Below are 21,573 nucleotides of genomic sequence, written 5' to 3'. Positions count from 1 at the left end.
TCTTGCCATTAACCGTAAACACTCCCCTTACATTCAACCCCCCAAACTACAATACCTTACTTAAGGCAATGCTCTCAATGCAACCTGAGAACCACACTTGGTGCCAAATCCAGGCACATGCTCTGTATTCATCTCTACACCAATACCACCTCTCTCTGTCTCAAATATGTGGTGGTTGACAGGACCACTTTATTATCCACTGCTTTTAATACTGCAACAGCAATTTTATTTCCTTCCTTTCTGAAGGTACTTTCAACAGCAAAGGTATAAGTAATCCAAAAACCATGATTTGTGGTAAATAACACAAGGAAAACAAAAATCACATCCTCTCTGCAGTATGGCAAACAGAGCTACACACAATATTCTAGATGTGGTCTCAGCAACATCTTTTACTGCTGTAACATGAAGCCCCAGCTCGTGTACTTAATTGCATGACTGCTGAAAGCAAGCATGCCATGTTCCTTCTCACCACCTTGTGTACTTGTCTCACTTTCAGGAAACAATGTACTTGTACTCCAAGATCTTTCTGCTCTACAACATTCCCCAGGCTTCTTCCATTTACTGTACAAGTCCTGCACTTCTACATTTGTCTGCGTTATATACCAACTGCAATGATGTAGATCCCAGCTGATGTAGATCCTTAGTTAACCTTCTTCACTGTCCATCACCACCAATCATCATCCAAATCATTAATATAGACAACTAAGAGCAAGCGCTCAAGCAACAATCCCTTGGCACACTACTGTTTACAAGCATACAACCTGAAATACATCCCTCCACTACCATCCTCTGACTTCTTCTGCCCTTCCAATTTTGTATGTAATTGGTTAGCTTGTCCTGGACCCGTTGTGATTTCACCTTCTATCATCAAGGGCATTGTCAATAGCTTTGTAGACAATATCTGCATCCGACTCATGTAGACAATATCTACATCTGACACTCGTCAATCCTCTTGGACACCTCTTCAAGAAACTCAATTATGTTTGTGAGAGACAATTTCCCCTGCACACAAGGCCAATATAATAATCACTAATCACTCTTGCCTTTCCAAATGCAGAAAGATCATGACTCTCAGTGTCCACTCCAGTAACATTTCCACCACTGACATTAAGCAAGGGCTTCATGTTACAGCAGTAAAGATCAGACGGAAGAAGGATCCTGACCCGAAACGTCCCCTATCGATGTTTTCCAGGGATGGGGCCTGACCCGCTGATCACTCTAGCATTTTGTGTCTTTCCTTGGTATCCAGCATCTGTAGCTCTTTGTTTCCTTATTTTGACTGCTCCACTGCTAAATCTCTTCAAAGGGAGCGGCACGGTGGCGCAGCGGTAGAGTTGCTACCTTACAGCGAATGCAGCGCCGGAGACAGGTTCGATCCTGACTACGGGCGCCGTCTGTACGGAGTTTGTACGTTCTCCCCGTGACCTGCGTGGGTTTTCTCTGAGATCTTCGGTTTCCTCCCACACTCCAAAGACGTACAGGTTTGTAGGTTAATTGACTGGGTAAATGTAAAAAGAATTGTCCCTAGTGTGTGTAGGATAGTGTTAATGTGCGGGTATCGTTGGGCGGCGTGGACTCGGTGGGCCGAAGGGCCTGTTTCCGCTCTGTATCTCTAAATCTAAAAAAAATCTAAAGAAGTTCTCCTCCTCTTTCCGACGAGAAGGATGCAAGAACCATAGGGTTGTTGTAGTGGGTGACTTTAACTTCCCCAATATTGAGGATGAAGATTGGACTTTTTTTGCCTTCCGTCATAGTGAGGAATGTGGGGAATCCGCTGTGGTGGATGTTTATGTTAACTTTTATGTATTTGTGTGTCTTGTTGCTTTTGTTTCGTATGGCTGTATGGTAATTTGCATATCACTATACCTTAATTGGTACATGTGACAATAAAAGACCTTTAAAATCTTTGACTTACTCAGGGCAAAAGGATTGGATGGTACAGAAGTTGTTAGACGTATCCAAGAAGGTTTCTGTATACGGTATGTGGATAGTCCGACTCGAAGAGGGACCATACTGGACCTTGTATTGGGAGACGAGCCTGGCCAGGTGACTGGTGTTGCAGTGGAAGAAAAAATTGGAGATACTAATCACAATTCCATAAGTTTTAAGATTGTTTGACATAATGACAGGTCTGGATGTTGGGGGAAGGTACTTAATTAAGGAAAGACAGATTACAATGTTATTAGGCAAGAGCCAAGGAGAGTAGATTGGGAGCAGTTGGTGTTGGGTAAATCCACAGATGACTTGTGGGATTCGTTTAAAGGTCAGTTGATCAAAGTGCAGGATCAGCATGTTCCAGTAAGGAGGAGCAATAAGAACAGCAAAGTAAGGGAACCGTGGATATCCAAGGAGGTTGTACACTGGGTCAGGAAGCCTATGTCTGATTTAAGGAGAAGGCAACAGACAGGGCTGATGTAAAGCGTGTAGGAAATAATTCAAGCGGACGATTAGAAGGGCCAAAAGAGGCCATGAAATATCATTGGTGAGACTGATTAAGGAGAATCCCAAGGATTTTTATATATACTTTAAAAATAAATGGGTGACAAGGGAGAAGATATGATCACTCAAAGATAAAGAAAGGAATCTACACTTGGAGTCGGCGGGATGTATGAATTACTAAACAAGTACTTTCAATCTGTATTCACCAAGGAGTTGGACTTGGAGGACACGAGATCAGTATGGAGAATACGAACATGCTAGAGCAATTTGAGATTGAGAAGGCGCTAGTACTGTGGCTCTTGAAGAGCATTAAGGTGGACAGGTTCCGAGGGCCTGATGGGATCTATTCCAGGTTATTAAGGGAGGCAAGGGAGGAGATTGCAGGGGGCCTTGACGATAATCTTTGTTCCTTTTCCAGCCATAGGTGGGCAACATTGTTTCTTTGTTTAAGGAAGGAAGTAGCGAGAATCCAGGGAACTATAGGCCAGTGTGCCTCACAATAGGATTTACTCCCATTTAGAAGGGAATGGGCTAATTAGGGAAGCCAGCGCGGCTTTGTACGTGGCAGGTCGTGTCTCACCAACTTGATTAAGATTTTTCATGAGGTGACAAAGGAGACTGATGAAGATAGGGTGGCGGATTAGTAAATATGGGTTTTAGTGAGGTCCCTCATGGTAGTCTGATCCAGACGATTCAGATATGCAGGATTCACGATGACGTGGGCCTATGCATTCAGAATTGGTTTATTCATAGAATTAAGAGTTGTGGTGGAAGGTAGATATTTTGACTGGACGTCTGTGACCAGTAGAGTTCTGCAGGGAACTATGCTTGGACCTTTGCTGTTGAGATATATATAAATGCAGCCAGAGTGCTTAATTTGTGAGCACAATTTCCTATGCACAAAGCTGTGCTGACTATCTGTAATCAATCCTTATTTTTCCGAATGCAGGTAGAGCCTGTCCTTCAGAATCTATTCCAGTAAATTTCCCAACACTAATGTTAGGCTCCATGGCCGGTGGCTCTGGTTTGTCCTTGCAGATTTTCTTAAGTAAAGGCACGACATTAACCACCCTCCAGTCTTTCTGTACTTCACCTGTGGCTAATGATAATACAAAGATATCTGCCAGGCCCCGTGCAATTTTGCACCTTGCTTCCCATTATGTCCTAGAGTACACGATCCTGCCCTGGTATTTATCTACCCTAATATATTTTAAGACTGTCAGCATCTCCTCTTTTGTAATGTGGATATGTTTCAGTAGATCACGATTCATTTTCTTTAATTCCTTACTTTCTATAACTTCCCCACTATAATAATGTTGGGCCACGAACTCTCCCCATATAATTGTTAAAAGCTTCCTACTTACCAGCACACAGCTCTCCCAATCAACCTTTGCAAGTTCCTGTCCATTGCTATCAACATTTACCCGTGCCCCAATTTAGGATTTGTGGATCACTCTTATCTCTTTCCATACTATTTTAAAATTAATAGAATCATGGTCACTGGTCCCAAATTTCTCACCACTGACACTTTAGCCACTTCCCCAGGCTTATTACCTAAGAGGAGGCAGACTGTTAACCTTTTTCTAGCAGGGCCATCATCCATATTGCTTGAGAATGCTTTCCTAGGCACAGTTAAATTCAGCCCCATCTAATCCCTTTGCACCCAGTCCCATAGAGAAGTTTAAAAATCACCTACTATAACAACCCTACTATTCTTACAGCTATCTGTGATCTCCCTGCAAATTTGTGGTATTAAAAGACAATAAATTCCCAGAAAATAATAACCTACATCCCAAAGTTTTAGAAGACCTGGCTTTGGGAGACATGGATGCACTGGTTGTCATCTCCAACATTCCACGCACAGTTCCCATAGATCAGAGTAACACCATTGTTCCCGGAAAATATGGAGTGAGAGAAAAAAAACAGGAACTAGACCACTTAGTTTGACATCATTATTAGTTAAAAAGGTAAAATTTGTGATTATGGAAGTGCCAAAGGTGTTTGAAAACAATTGAATTAGGCAGATGCTGCATGGATTTATGAATCAAAAAATAATGCAGTTTATGGCTGAAACTAAAATGTGGGAACAAATGGGTGTGATATACTTTGACTCCAAGAAGGCCTTTATTAGGGCACTTGGTGTTCAGTGTAATATTCTAAAGTGCACTGCAGACTTGAAAATAGGCTGAAAATAGAGAGTAGGAATAAATGAGTCATTTTCAGGTTGTGAGGCTGTGGCTAGTTAGATGCAGCAAGAATTGGTTGACGAAGGCAGCTTTTTGCACACTGTCCTTCATCAGTCAGGAAATTAAATATAGAAGGTTGGGATGTTATGCTACAGTTTTACAAGTCATTGGCATGGCTTGGAGTATTGTGTAGGAAGGAACTGCAGATGCTGGTTTAAACTGAAGATAGACACAAAATGCTGGAGTAACTCAGCGGGATGGGCAACATGTCTGTCCCGCTGAGTTACTCAGCATTTTGTGTCTATCTTGGAGTATTGTGTTCAGTCATAGGAAAGATAACATTAAGTTAGAAAGAGTGCAGAGAACATTTACAAGGATGTTGCTAAGGTTCCAGGGCATGAACTATAGGCAGATGTTGGTCAGACTAGGACTTTATTCCTTGGAGCACAGAAGCTGGAGTGATTTTACAGAGGTGCGTAAAATCAGGAAGTAAATAAAAGGGTGAATGCCCAGAGTTTTTTTCCCAGGATAGGAGAATCAAAAATTAGAGGGCATAGGTTTAAGGTGAGAGTAGAAATATTTATTAGGAACCTGAGGGGCAATTCTTTCACACAGAGGATGGCGGATATATGGAATGTGCTGCCAGAGGAAGTAGTTAACGTAGATACAATAACAACATATTAAAAGTAGTTGAACAGGTAGATAAATAGGAAAGGATGGAGGATATGGGCCAGGCATGGGCAAATGGGACCAGCTTGGATGAGGCACCTTGGTGGGCATCATTAAATTGGTCCTAAGGCCTGTTTTCATGCTGTATGACTATGTCCAAGGTGAGAAGAAATGTATTCACCTTGTGTCTCCTAAACACAGCCAAGATACACATTAGGGCAAAGATAGACACCAGTACTTTTCTTGCTGTTGCAAGTTTTAAGTTACCGACAATGCCCTAATGTGTAGGAAAGAACTGCAGATGCTGGTTTAAACTGAAGATAGACAAAAAATGTTGTAGTAACTCATATAAACATAGAAAAATAGGTGGCGTAGGCTATTCGGCCCTTTGAGCCATTCAATTCGAGCTGATCATCTAAATTCAGTACCCTGTTCCTCCTTTTTCCCCCATCTCCCTTGATTCCTTTAGCCCTAAGAGCTAAATCTAACTCTCTCTTGAAAACATCCAGTGAATTGACCTCCACTGCCTTCTGTGGCAGAGAATACCACGGATTCACAACTCCCTGGGTGAAGAAGTTTTTCCTCATCTCAGTCCTAAATGACCCACCCCTTATTCTTAAACTGTGACCCCTGGTTCTGGACTCCCCCAACATCGGGAACATTTTTCCTGTATCTAGCCTGTCCAATCCTTTAAGATTTTTTATGTTTCTATAAATTCCCCTCTCATCCTTCTAGATTCCAGTGAATACAAGCCCAGTCGACCCATTCTTTCATCATATGGCAGTCCCGCCATCCCAGGAATTAACCTGGTGAACCTACAATGCACTCCCTCTAAAGCAATAATGTCCTTCCTCAAATTAGGAGACCAAAATTGCACACAATACTCCAGGTGCAGTCTCACCAGGGCCCTGTACAACTGCAGTAGGACCTCCTTGCTCCTAAACTCAAATCCATTCGCAATGAAGGCCAGCATGCCATTAGCTTTCTTCGCTGCCTACTGTACCTGCATGCTCACTTTCAGTGACCGATGTACAAGCACACCCAGGTCTCGTTGCACCTTCCCTTTTCCTAATCTGACACCATTCAGATAATAATCTGCCTTCCTGTTCTTGCCACCAAACTGGATAACCTCACATTTATCCACATTATACTGCATCTGCCATGCATGGTGAATAAATTATAAAAAGTAGCTATTATTTTAAACCATGACAACCGGTGCTATCTACATAGAGTTTGAATGTTCTCCCCTTGACCATGTGGCTTTTCTCAGGGTGCTCCAGTTTCCTCCCACGTTCCAAAAACCTGCAGGTTTATACATTAATTTGCTTCGGTTGTAAATTGTCCCAAGTGTGTAGGATAGTGCTAGTGTACGGGGATTGCTGGTCGGCATGGACCCGGTGGGCCAAAGGGCCTGTTTTCACGCTGTATCTCTAAACTAAACTAAAAACGAAATCACACCATTAATGCTTAAGAATAGAAAACTAATGAGAATGAACAATGATACAACTACAAATAGAAACAGTCAATATCTGCATATTATTCTGTATTATGAAAGCACGGTTCACGGCAATCAGAACAAAACATATTCTCATATTTCTTCAACAACGGAGACCATTCATCCCAGCAAGTAAGTGCCTGCTCTTAGAAGAATCCCATTCCACCACTTATTTTCCTGTAATCTAATCTCTCCCATTTGGCAATAAACTCTTCACTGTTTCTCCTCTGATCTACCTACACGCGGGATAAATTTACATTGGCCTCTTAACCCACCAACCAGCACATCCTTGGGATGTGGAAGGAAACAGAGTTCCTGAGGGAAATCCAGAGCACAGGGAGAACATAGAAATTCCAGGCACACAGCTTTGAGCACTGGTTTAATATTTTTAATTCAATAGGAATACTGGGAATAATAGGAAAACAGTATCCTCAACATACTGGATAATTTTATCCTGTTACCTACTAAATATGTGAAATACCGGTTGCTGTTAAAAACATTGCACATTTCACCAAAATTATTTCCTGATATATACCATTCATAACATAGCATTCTATAAGTCTTTGTTTTCTTTATATTTTTTAGTTATGCATTACGTTAATAACATTGGGATTGAAAATGAAGGTCGATAGTCACCGTGCACTCAACAGAATACATGTTCCTTCAATATCAAAGTTCCAATTCAACACAGGTGATTGAGAATTACACTGTTATTTTGCCCCAGGGTTCCTTATTACAGTTGAATGTCAGCATATAAAACAATTAGATGAACAAATACTGAATTATAACTGTACTAAACATTCAAACAAAATATGCAAATTATAAGAAAGTTATTTAATCCAATTTGATTATACAAGGCAAGTCAAAACATTTCACAATAATTTCAGAAAGTCAGCACTGATAATAAAATGCTTATTATTCACCAAGGGACAACACAGTGGCACTCTGGGTGCCGTAGAGTTTGCACATTTCCCCCTATGATCATGAGGGTAACCCGATGATCACAGGGAGAATGACAGTTCAGTAGGTTAATTGGCCACTGTAAATTGCTGTAGTGTGTAGTTAAGTGGAAGAATCTTGTGGAAGATGGTGGGAATATGGAGAAAATAAAAAAAACAGAACAGAGGATCGTGTCAATGGGTGGTTGGTCAGTGCAGACTTGGGTCAATGGCCCCGTTTCCATGCTGCACCTCTCTACTGACTTAATTAAAAATATTTAAAAATTGCATGCACAATCCTTACAAACACAATTTAAGTAAAATGTCAACCAAGTGGCCAATGCTATGTAAACAATGACCCATTGTGATAGTCCTCACAAACGCAGGACAGTGATTACAGTCATGCGTTTGTATTACAATTGGCTATCCTTCCAATAATTATTACACCATAATAATTTAACTTTAAAGTCTGAGATTTAAAAAATATCTGATTGTATTTTAATTCACATCTTGAAGGTAATTTCATCAATTTGGGAATTATAAATTGCTATCTGATATTCCCATTCAATTAACAAATCCATCCACAATTCTTCATTTTTGAGATTCTCAGTGTAAACATTGGTGGGTACATATTATTGTGATACTCTTGCTGCATCAGAAAATCCATCGCAAATGAAAGGAAACTGGCATATTTGACATCAAGCAAATTAAAGAGAACTACCATCCTTCACATGCACATTTCAATTATTTGTAAATCTTACAATTAATCAAATTTTAGAATAAATGCCCAGACACTGTCATCTTTGTATTGTTTCAATATTTTATGAACTTTTTCATACAGCTAAAGATGGTTTTAAATGATTAAAAAAATTATCTAAAATAATCAAACTTTTATAAATCATTTAATGACAAATTAAGGATGTTGATTTAATGCAAAACATTTTCTAAACATTATGACAACAGAATTAAACAGTGTAATTACAAATTCACTACCATCCAACCTTGCAGACATACCTCATTGCCCTTTTCAACGGTGTTGGCCAGCATTTCCTGCAGAGCTCGGACAGAGAGCGACTGCTCCAGGACAAAGCTGCAGATTGCAAGGTCTGGAGGCACATTCTGTAAATATAGAAGGCAGCACATTTACATATATCTTTACATAAATAACCTTAACTGAAGTAAGTTACAAGGGCAGGTTAGAAACTGGAAATCTTGTGGTGAATGACTTGCTTCCTGACACTTCAACTCTTATTTACCACCTTGCAAGTGAAGAATATAATAATGCTATCATTTGCCTAGAAGAGGGCATATCCAACAACAGGTCACAAAGTGATGGAGTAACTCAGCATTGGACAACATTACTGGAGACGTGGATTGGTGACCTATCGGGCCGAGAGCTTTCTTCAAACCATTTCCACACTAACCTTTCTGTCCTGGGCTTCTCCCATTGCCACAGTGAGGCCACATGCAAACTGGAGGAACAGCACCTCATATTCCACTTACAACCGAATGGGGTATGAACATTGAATTCTCCAATTTTAGGCAACCTCTAATTAACTCCCCCTCCAAACCTCATCCCCTTTCTCCCCCTCCCGTGCCCCACCTGGACTCCTACCGATCTCTCCCCTCCAGCTCTCTACTTTCTTCTTCTGCCTTCACAATCCACAACACTTCAAACCCATTTCTCACCTTCTGCCTTCTTTCTTATCTCTGTCCTTTCTTCTCATCTGCCTATCAAAACTCCTCCTCGCCTAGTTCAAGGCATGCTGTGTCCTGCCTCTTCCCTTTTCCAGCTTTCTTCACCCGTCCCCCAGTTTGAAGAGGTCTCCACCCGAAAAGTCACCTATCCATGTTCTCCAGACATGCTGCCTGACCTGTTGAGTTATTTCAGTACTGTTTCCTTTTGTGTATTAACCAGTATCTGTAGTTCTTTGTTTCTACAGATCCAACAAAACACTCGAAGCTCAACACCATACAGGACAAAGTTAGCTTGCCTGCTCCTCCATCTATCACTCCTTCCACCACACGTCCAACTTATTTACAGTGTACCATTTGTAAACACATTGCACAGATAGCATCTCCCAACAGGGACTTCCACCATATCCAATTACAGAAACCCCACAGAAACCACAGCGTGCTTTTGTAGTGGATCCTGGCGCGCTGCAATCAGAGTGTAAGTATTTTCCTCCTTTGTTTAACTCTTCCAGAAAGAAGTTTGTAGTTGTTTAGTGTTGAAATTAGAGGGGGAAAAAAATCACCAGTGTAGTTGTTAATGTTTATATTAAAGAAAGGCCAGTTACATTATGAATTATAAAAATAAAAGAAATATAAAAGATGTTTTCAAGAGAGAGTCAGATTTAGCTCTAAGGGCTAAGGGAATCAAGGGATATGCGGAAAAAGCCAGAACGGGTACTGATTTTGGATGATCAGCCATGATCATATTGAATGGCGGTGCTGGCTCGAAGGGCCGAATGGTCTACTCCTACACCTATTTTCTATGTTTCAATGATTCAAAATACATGATATTACTGAGTGGTGGGCAACAGGGGCCAACAGGAGAGGTCAGGGCCAGTGAATGCTTTTTTTGTAAAATGTGAGAAATCCCTAGTGACCATGTGTACAGAAAGTGTGTTCACCTGCAGCTCCTGACTGACTACATTACGCAGCTACAGCTGTGGATGGACTCACTGTGGAGCATTCACGATGGTAAGAAATATGTACAGCATATTTAGCAAACTGGACACAACACACGACAGACCAAAATGGCAAAGGGTCACCAGGGAGAGCAGTACCCTGTGTGTGGGAAGTTCTTCCCTGGGTTCCCACAATGTCCTACGATACACTTAGTTAAGAGTTCAGAAAGGCCTCATAGGTTGAATTTAGAAATAAGAAGGGGATGTTCCTCAACAGTCCTCAATTGCAAAACATCCCCTTCTTATTTCTAAATTCTACCCATGTGGCCTCTCTGGACAATCTTCCAAGAATATCCTGTCCAAGTACAATCGTGATGTTCTCGTGATGTTTCAAAAACACAACTGCCCCTCGCCTCTTAACCCCACTCTATTAGCAGTACTGACAAAGGAAGTCCTGGTAGGTTCATTGAATGAGTCCATTTAGCTAGAACACAGAAATATAAAAGGGTGATCACATTGCTGAGATAATACTACAGGCATTTTATAAATACATTATGAATAAGATGGTAACTAGGGAAATTGTATGTCCCCTAAAGGTCAATCTGTGCATGGGTGAGGCAAAGTGAACATCTCATCTGTATTCAGAAAAGTAAAAAATATGGTACTCAGAAGGAGGGACCGTGACATTCTAGATCATGGTGGCATTAAGGAAGAGACGATAGATGTCTTTGAGTGAATAAAGGCAGATAAATCTCCAGGGCCTGATAATCCCAGAGGTATCCCAGATAGATAGAAGAGATAAGGTAGAAGTCCTTGCTGGATCCTTGGCAGATTACTGCTTATTTTATTTACATAAAATAACGATTTTGAGTCTGGGTATAGCATAAAGCTTATTTACATCTTTTTCACGAGGGTGGTGGATACAGTGAATGGTCTACCAGATGAAGTAGTTGATGCAGGTACAATAACAATATTTATTAAATGTACCAACTTAAAGACATTTTGGCTGTACATGGATAGAAAGGCTTAGAGCAGTATGAGATTAGCTTGGATAGGGAATCTTGGTCTGCAGGGACGAGTTAGGCTAAAGGGCCCAACTCTGTGCTATATGACTTTATGATTCGATGACTTTATGCAAATTCTAGAATGGCGTACATCAAAGAAACTCGTGCTCTTGACTTTTACACAATAAATTAATTAATGGAATTTTGACAAACAGAACTCGGGGTGGCACACATGCTTTGGTAAATTCAAAGTCAAGGGCCTAATCACAGAATAAAGTTGTTGAGTAATACAAATCCTCCCAGATTCTATGTAATTACTCTGCTACAGCTCTGCCAGTTTCTAGAGAAAATTTCAAGTCAAATTTTACACAAAGTAAAATACCTTAGCATTTGATGTTGGTTCAAGGAAACAGAGTCGATTACCAAATCCTTCAGCAGCAAGGCAGAGCTTAATCTGCGATTTGACAATGGTTGTGGTACATTGAAGAACAACTTGATCATCCTGTCAAATAGAAAAAGTATACTGTATTAGCAAATCCTGCTATCTTAGCAAATCAGCAATTCTCCTTCCAAGTCGGGAAAATTGATATTGTAAGGTATATATTTTAAATCACTTGGGAATGGTGGCTGTAATTATATGGAATCTTGAAGAGTGATGATTGCCAAGTTCACCAGTAAGCCATGGATGATTGCAGTCATTTCTGTCACATTTTATCACAAGTACTGTGGGTCCCACCCTCAGCTGTTCCAACAGTTTTAACAGCCCCACAGTGCTTAAGCTGCTGCGACCATACTAGTTACTTCTTTGGTTGTTAATGTCATAAAAAGATTTTTACTGATAACTGACAACTGATTATAGGGATAGGATCGATCCAGATTATTGGTATGCTAATCAATTTATAATTCCAAGATGGGAATGGGAATGGGAATGTAAAAATGCTAATTATGGTAAAATAAAAATGTAAATCTGTGATTATGATTTTCCATATACTTTATCAGAACAGCAGAAATTCAAGAAATTAGCTTTGAGAGCAATTAGGGATGGGCAATAAATACTGTAACCACATCCAGAAGGATAAATATTTATATTTCCTTCTTGAAAGGCTGATCAGTAATAGAATGCACAGTAACTAATGTCATAATTCATGATGCAGCTATCACTAATCATATCATACCAAAAAGTTTTAAAAGTTATTTTAGCTGTAGACTATTGTTGGAGGGAATTTTGTGTTTAATTTTGTGACACAAAGAACATTTCCCTGAGCAGTGGTGAGTTTCTCAATAAGTGGGTTTATTCAAGGCTTTAACAGTACGGACTGGTAAACACTCGGAGAGAACAAAGTGTTTCAATGATTTGCTACACCGACAGCATTTTTTATATTCTCTTTGTCACAATGATTACATGTGGATCTTTAATTTTTGAAGTATATCATCATTGATCAATGTCTCTAGCTTTTCATCTTAGTTCTCCCCCAGTCATCTTTAACGTTCTGTTCCCTGTTATTTAAAAAGCAAATATGATCAATAAAATACACTATTTCTTGATCAGTTTTATTGCCTTTGCCTGGTTTAGAACCCCCTATGTTTATTATAATTCTAGCTAGCTATGCCCAAGACTCTCAACACCATGATAAATCTATTTATTGCCTCCCCAAACATTCTTAAGTTCCCTTCACTATGTTGGCCACTTTTCCCATTGTGCTTCCCCAATATGCAAGCTCTTAAACATATTACGAACTACTCATCTTTCTAATAATTTTCAGAATTTCCCACATCAAATTCCCCCTCTTGGCCATCCCCAAACAAGGTATATTAAATAACACTATCTAATACACTTTTGGAATTAATTGATGGATGTATCTCTCTTTTTACCTGTTTGACCATTTTCAGGGTTTTCAACTTATTGTATCGTTTTCTGTTATAACAAAATTAACAAAATCTAAACAATTATAATCAATAACAGTGCAAATACTAATACATGTGATACAATCTTACTCCATGCATGTACATCAGCAGTCAGTCCATAGTTTCAGGTCTTTTCTAACTAAATCTATTTTTTCAAAATGTCCTCTGATTCTGTCATGCTTCTGAAGTCTTGGAGCTTTCGGACCACTGATGAACGACCCTCTCATCCTCCTTCATCAGTGCCTTCCAATCAGCATGGAGGTGTGGTATTGGCGGAAGTTCGGTTGCATTGAATCACCTTAATGTCCACTTAATGTAACAAAGTTTACTTATCAAATGTTCTTCCAGTGGTACCATCAATTCCTTGTCCCTGATAGTAATCTGTTTCGTGAGACCCTAGATTATGACATTGTGACCAGGTAGAGCACACTTTTTTTTTAAAATGCCTTTTAAGATAGGCAGCGACATATTTTTCCGGTTATAGAGCAACACATAAAAGAGGCATTAGGTTTTATATTAACTGCAATCTTACAATTACTATAACATGTAAATCCACAACTAGGCTAGAATTTATCATCTCTTCTGGGCATGCCCAGTGATTCCTTGCTTGAAGACATCTATCCAACCTGATGCCCCTTCGATTTTCATCAATTATCACTGCATGGATGGGAGCATTGTGTACCGATTACCAAGCTCCCTGTTTATATTGTTCAATATTATGCACCTATGGGATAAAGGTTTTATTCTTCAGCTGGTATAGAACAGGGAGAATAATTCTTATATGCTCCCCGAGTGCCCTTGATCTACACTTATTCTACATTCCATTTTGGTGAGTGAACAGCATTAATATCAAGACCCATATTAGCTTTCTCTGAACTCCAATTTTTCTAAACAAGTTTTTAAACTGAACATGCACAAAGAGATTTTAATTCCTGGTAGTTACTTCCATATTCACACAACTTCCATCCAACTCCTGCAGAACATAGAACAGTGCAGCAGAGGGACATACTAGGCAACCCTTGATGTCAGTAACAAATACAGTGCCCTCCATAATGTTTGGGACAAAGACCATCATTTATTTATTTGCCTCTGTACTCCACAATTTGAGATTTGTAATAGAAACAAATCACATGTAGTTAAAGAGCACATTGTCAGATTTTAATAAAGGGCATTTTTATACATTTTAGTTTCACCATGCAGAAATTACAGCTGTGTTTATACATAGTCCCCCATTCAGGGCACCATAATGTTTGGGATACATGGCTTCACAGGTGTTTGTAATTGCTCAGGTGTGTTTAAATGCCTCCTAATGCAGGTATAAGAGAGCTCTCAGAACCTAGTCTTTCCTCCAGTCTTTCCATCACATTGATGAAACTTTTATTACTGTTTATCAACATGAGGACCAAAGTTGTGCCAATGAAAATCAAAGAAGCCACTATGAGACTGACAAACAAGAATAAAACTGTTAGAGACATCAGAAAAATCAACTGTTTGGAACATCATTAAGAGAGCACTGGTGAGCTTACTAATCGCAAAAGGACTGGCAGGCAAAGGAAGATCTCCACAGCTGATGACAGAAGAATTCTCTCTATAATAAAGAAAAATCCCCAAACACCTGTCCGACAGATCAGAAACACTCTTCAGGAGTCAGGTGTTGATTTGTCAATGACCAGTGTCCGCAGAAGACTTCATGAACAGAAATACAGAGGCTACCCTGCAAACCACTAGTTAGCTGCAAAAATAGGGTGGCCAGGTTACAGATTGCCAAGAAGTACTTAAAAGAGAAACCAAAGTTCTGGAAAAAGGTCTTGTGGACAGATGAGATGAAGATTAACTTATATCAGAATGATGGCAAGAGCAAAGTATGGAGGAGAGAAGGAACTGCCCAAGATCCAAAGCATACCACCTCACCTGTGAAACACAGTGGCCTTTTTTTGGCCTGGGCATGTATGGCTGCTGAAGGTACATTCTCACTTATCTTCATTGATGATACAACTGCTGATGGTAGTAGCATAATGAATTCTATCTGCTCTATCTATCAGCACATCCTATCTGCTCAAGTTCAAACAAATGCCTCAAAACTCATTGGCCGGCAGTTCAGCAAACCAATGATCCTAAACATACTGCTAAAGTAACAAAGGAGTTTTTCAAAGCTAAAAAATGGTCAATTCTTGGGTGGCCAAGTCTGAACCCAATTAAGCATGCCTTTTATATGATGAAGATAAAACTGAAGGGGACTAGCCCCCAAAACAAGCATACGTTAAAGATGGCTGCAATACAGGTCTGGCAGAGCATCACCAGTGAAGACACCCAGCAACTGGTGATGTCCATGAATCACAGACTTCAAGCAGTCATTGCAAAGGATGTGCAACAAAATACTAAACATGACTACTTTCATTTACATGACATTGCTGTGTCCCAAACATTATGGTCCCCTGAAATAGGGGGACGATGTATCAACACTGCTGTAATTTCTACCTGGTGAAACCAAAATGTATAAAAATGGCCTTTATTAAAATCTGACAATGTGCACTTTAACAACAAGTGATATTTCAGATTACAAATCTCAAATTGTGGAGTAGAGAGGCAAATAAATAAATGATGGGTCTTTGTCCCAAACAATATGGAAGGCACTGCATGATGTCAAATTAAACTAATCCCTTCTACCTGTCATGATCCATATCTCTCTACTGCCAGGATATTCATTTTTCTATCTTATCTCTTTAAGTCTCTTTAAGACTATTATTGTATCTACTGCCAACACTATCCCCAGCAGGATGTTCAAGGGACCTTCCATTCTTTTAGTTTAGTTTAAAGATACAGCGCGGAAACAGGCCCTTCGGCCCACCCCGACCAGCAATCCCCGCATATTACCATTATCCGACACACACAAGGGACAATTTACACTTGTACCAGCCAATTAACCTACAAACCTGTAGATCTTTGGAGTGTGGGAGGAAACCGAAGATTTTGGAGAAAACCCACGCGGTCACGGGGAGAACGTACAAACTTCATACAGACAGCACCCGTAGTCGGGATCAAACCCGGGTCTCGGGCACTGCAAGCGCTGGAAAGGCAGCAACTCTACCGCCCTGCCACCATGCCATTCTATGTAAAAAAAATTGCCTTGCATATTCTTTTAAACTTTCCCCTTCTGACTTTCAAACTATGTCCTCCAGTCTTTGATATTTCCACGCTGGGACAAAGATTCTGACCATCTATACTTCTTAACCTATCAGATCACTTCTCAATTTTTGACTCTCCAGAGAAACCAATCAAAGTTTGTCCAACCTTTCTTTACAGCTAATACCCTCTAATCCAGGCAGCATCCTGGTAAACATACTTCCTTTACCACTCTAGCTACTTGTGTTACTATTTTCAGTGAGTTACGGACCTGGACCCAAAGATTTTCCTGGCCATCAATGCTGTAAATGGCAGGGCCCTTAAATCAGTTGATTGAAAACTTTTCTCTTTCAATTGATCCCTAACAGTTCATTATCTCACACTTGCATTGATTAAATTCCATCTGCCATTTCTCCACCCATATCTGTATATTATCAAGATCATGTAGTGTCCTTTGAAAGTCTTCTTCACTGTCCACAACACAAATTTGCCATCTGCAAACTTCCTAATCACCACTACCCTCTATCTTCTATGGGTCAGCCAGTTCTACATCCAAACTGCCAAGTCACTGTGACGTATCTCAATCTTTTGGATCATCCTCCCATAAAGGGACATTTTTCAATTGCCTTACTGAGTCCATGTACACAACAACCACTGCTCTAACCTGAATCAGCCTACAGTTTGGCCCCATTGAAAACCTTTCCTCCCCCATCCAACCTATTTGGCTGCAACTCTTCTACTTATCTATTGATCCTCACCCCTACTTTTGATCCCAAATTGTTTCCACATATCGACTAGTTGCTCAATGAGAAGATAAAATGTTTTTACCACAATATCTTCTGGTACTCAGTCATCCCACTGCAGCATTGGACTACCTGAGCCAATTCAAATCTCTTCACAAGCTTAACATTTTGAGCTTTAAGAAACTATATTACACTAATGCTGCTTGTTCTGCTGAGCACTTCCAATATTCTGTTCTTGCTTTGGCACAAAGTCTGACAGGCATTAAACCAGACAATATGATGGAAAATCATCCTCGTTTGTTTGTGCTAAACATATTTCAGCATTGACCTCCAGGTTCAAAAGCCTCCAATGCAAGGTTAGCACGCAGCTATGCAATCTTAACTTTGTTCTGCATACCAGTCCGTGTTCACCAAATGTCAACAAAATGGAGATTGCTGAGGCACTATTCCACAGAACTGGCAACATTCATTCAATCCACAAATCTGCTATGTTCTTTCCGGCTGACAAGAATAATGATCATATAAGCCACTCTTACCAAGTAACTATTGCAGACAACTGCTGAGAAATATGCAGCTTGAAGCAAGATTTTGAGCATCAGATTTCCTCAAGGCAATGCTCCAAGATAAAGAAATGTCAGGGCACCTCAAGTCTGAGTGCTCAGACCCCTGCTCTTCTCTCATACCCACATTGGCCAACATCTCGTCTCGCTGCTACCATCAGGAAGGTACTGTAGGAGCCTAGGAACTACCAACTCCTGATTCAAGAACACCTTCTCTCCATTAATCATCAATCCATCAATGCAGTTCAGTTACTGAAAAGGGGAGTAAAATGGCAGGAGGAGTTTAATCCGAATAAGTGCGAGGTAACGTTCATAAATCTTCTCCTGGACTGCAACCTTGACGTGGTGGAGAGGCTTGCGTACTCCAGTGATCCTGAGAGCAATGCCGGATGGGGTTTTATATCCCTGGCAGGTTCAACCAAACCGGACAGGTCAAGGGTGAGGAGGCAGACAAAGTAGTCCCTGGTCCTCCAGGTTGGGGGTTGGGCGTGGGGTTAACTACCGCACCCTGGAAAAAGTGTAAGTTACAGAAACTTTGACGAATGAAAACCAAATTACACACCTGGTTGAAGAAGGTGCCCCAGCCATGAAAAACATGATGCTTCCCAGCCAAACCCGCAAGGGCGCTGGGAAGCTGACACACCTTTGAAGCCAAAGAAATCCATCCTTGTGGGGACATGGAACATCCGAACCATGTTCCAGGCTGGCAAGGCTGCAACAATTGCCATCAAAATAGTGCGCTACAATCTCTCAGTCCTGGGCTTGGCAGAAACAAGATGGATACAGTCAGGGGAGATCAAATTGGCCAGCAGGAAGTCCATTATCTACTCCGGACACGAAGATGAGGGAGCAACAAAGTAAGCAATGTAGACCTGTGGAAAAGAACAAGCTAGAATCCCATTGACTTACAAATTCGAAGGAGAAAATGGAGCTGGATTGGACACACCCTCAGAAAACCTGCCACAAACATCACCCGGCAAGCCCTGAAATGGACCCCCCCCCCCCCCCCCCCACGGAAAAAGGAAAAGAGGTCGCCCCAGGATGAGCTGGAGAAGAAGTGTCCAGGCAGAAATGTCTGGGAGTGGGCTCAACTGGGGAGATCTCGAAAGAACTGCCAACAACCGAGTGAGGTGGAGGACATTTGTCAATAGCCTATGCTCTCCAGAGGAGCAAAGGGCTTAAGAAGAAGAAGAATGTTCATAAATGATAGGAGTAGAATTAGGCGATTCAGCCCATCAAGTCTACTCCGCCATTCAATCATGGCTGATTTATCTCTATCTATCTTTGCCTTAAATATATCCACTGGCAAAGAATTCCACAGGTTCGCCACCCTCTGACTAAAGAAATTCCTCCTCATCTCCTTCTTAAAGAATCCCCTTTAATTCTGAGGCTGACCTCTAGTCCAAGACTCTCCCACTCGTGGAAACATCCTCTCCACATCCACTCTATCCAAGCTTTCACTATTCTGTACGTTTCAATGAGGTTCCCCCCATTCTTCTAAACTCCAGCGAATATAGGCCCAGTGCCATCAAACGCTCATCATATGTTGTGTAAGAAAGAAGGAACTGCAGATGCTGGTTTAATCCGAAGATAGACTAAAAAAAATCTGGAGTAACACAGAGGGACAGGCAGCATCTCTGGAGAGAAGGAATGGGTGGCGTTTCGGGTCGAGACCCCTGTTCAGCTCATCATATGTTAACCTACCCATTCCTGGGATCATTCTTGTAAACCTCCTCTGGACCCTCTCCAAAGCCAGCACATCCTTCCTCAGATATGGTGTCCAAAATATTCCAAATGCGGCCTGACCAGTGCCTTATACCTATCGAGCCGTAGCATTACATTTGTTTTTGTGTACAAGCCCTCTCGAAATAAATGCTAGGTTTGCGTTTGCTTTCTTTACTACTGATTCGACTTGCAGATTAACTTTTTGGGAATCCCGCACCAGCACTCCCAAGTCCCTTTGCACCTCCAATTTCTGGATTCTCTCCCCATTTAGAATATAATCTACGCCTTTATTACTTCTACCAAAATGCATGACTCCACACTACGCTGTATTCCTTCTGTCACTTCTCTGCCCTCTCTCCCAACCTGTCCAAGTCTTTCTGCAGAGTCCCTGCTTTCTCTATACTACTTGCCCCTCTATCTATCTTCGTTTCATCTGCAAACTTGACCACAAAACCTTCAATTCCCTCATCCAAATCATTGATATGCAATGTGAAGATTAACGGCCCTTGCTGAACTCTGCTAGTCACTGGCAGCCAACCAGAAAAAGCCCCTTCATACAACTGCAACATGACCTCCCAACTTATATACTCAATACTCTGATTGATGCAGGCCAATGTGCCAAAACCTTTTTTACCATCCTATCTACCTGTGTTTACACTTTCCATGAGCTACATACCTGTACTCCTAGATCCCTCTGCTCTACAACACTTGCCAAATTCCTTTTTTTAATTTTTTTAAATTTATTTTATTTAAGTTTTAACAGAGTTCATAATGTTACATTTCATAGTACCCAATAATACCTACATTATAAATTTGATTATGTATTGTTCTGTATTATATCCCCTCCCCCACCCCCCCCCCCCTTCCCCCCCACCCCCCAGTTAAAAAGAAGGAAAAAGAAAAAGAAAAAGAAAGAGAGAAAGAAAGAAACCTGGAGTCCAGAAGGAGACACTTCCGGGTAATTTCTTATTAAATTCTTATTAAAGGTATCAAAACAATCCTGAATTTAAATATTTCCAATTCTTAATCCTAGCTTTAAAATGAATGGGTTCCAGAAGAAGTCATATCCATTTCTCAGATTATACGTTGCTTTTTCTAATGGGATACAACTACGCATTTCTGCATACCATCTTTCAAATCTTATTTCATTTTGATCTTTCCAAGTGACTGCTACACATTTTTTTGCTACTGCTATTGCTATTTTGAGAAATCTTTCCTGATGTTTATCTAAAATTAGCTTTGGTAATATTCCTTTAGTATCTCCCAATAAAAACAACCTTGAATCCAATGGTATGATCTTATTCATCAATTGTTCCAAACATTTTTTTAGGTCTTTCCAAAAAGGAGTTACCTTCTGACATGCCCATGTAGAGTGTAAAGAAGTACCCACGTCTTGGTTGCATCTAAAACAAATTTCAGATGAGTTTGGTTTTAAATTGTTTAATTTTTTCGGGGTTAAATATAGTTGATCTAAAAAATTATATTGTACTAAACAATATCTCACATTAATAGTATTTTTCATACTATCTAAACACAGTCTTTCCCAACTTGGTTCATCAATGATAATATTAAGATCTGTTTCCCATCTTTGTCTTGATTTTTGAATTCCTATCTTTGGACTAGATTTTTGTAATAATTTATACATTGATGATATAAGTTTTTTTTATTCCCTTGCCCTGAATCAAGGATTCAATTCCTTTAATCTGAAATAGAGACATTGAATTACCTAACTTTTCCCTTAAAAAAGATTGTAATTGATAATAGAAAAAAATACTATTCCCTGGAATTTGATATTTATTTCTCAATTGAGAAAATGTCAAAAAGTTATTTCCTTCATAGCAATCTCCTATATTTTTAATACCCTTCTGTTCCCAGACTTGTAGTATTTGATTATTCCAAGCAAACGGCAATAATCTATTTTTTACTAATGGAGTTTTAGCTGTTAAAAAAAATCTTTTATCATTAACTTTAACTGTTTTCAACAATGTATTAATTAAATGTTTTAGCAAAGGTGACTCTTTATCCTTAACTAATAGCTTCGCTTCCCATTTATATATAAATTCTTCTGGACATAACTCTTTTATTTTATCCATTTCAATTTTAACCCATGCTGTTTTTCCACCCTCTTGATAAAAGGATGAAATAAAACTCAT

General features: G+C 40.1%; 1 protein-coding gene across 5 annotated transcripts in view; it reads right to left on the bottom strand.

Moving 5' to 3' along the window:
* LOC144611871 (ryanodine receptor 1-like) overlaps positions 1–21,573 on the bottom strand; it is a 479,550-nt gene that overhangs the window by 434,751 nt on the left and 23,226 nt on the right. For all 5 annotated transcript variants that reach the window (XM_078431182.1, XM_078431183.1, XM_078431185.1 and 2 more), the window contains exons 2-3: positions 11,747–11,866; positions 8,742–8,846 (exon numbers count right to left, since the gene is read on the bottom strand). In XM_078431182.1, the coding sequence (XP_078287308.1) occupies positions 8,742–8,846; positions 11,747–11,866 (225 nt within the window). The remainder of the gene's footprint in view (positions 1–8,741; positions 8,847–11,746; positions 11,867–21,573) is intronic.

The sequence above is a fragment of the Rhinoraja longicauda genome, chromosome 41, assembly GCF_053455715.1.
Source record: "Rhinoraja longicauda isolate Sanriku21f chromosome 41, sRhiLon1.1, whole genome shotgun sequence".
Lineage (NCBI taxonomy): Eukaryota > Metazoa > Chordata > Chondrichthyes > Rajiformes > Arhynchobatidae > Rhinoraja > Rhinoraja longicauda.
Note: the sequence above shows the minus strand (reverse complement) of the source record. Positions and strands in the feature narration are given on the sequence as shown.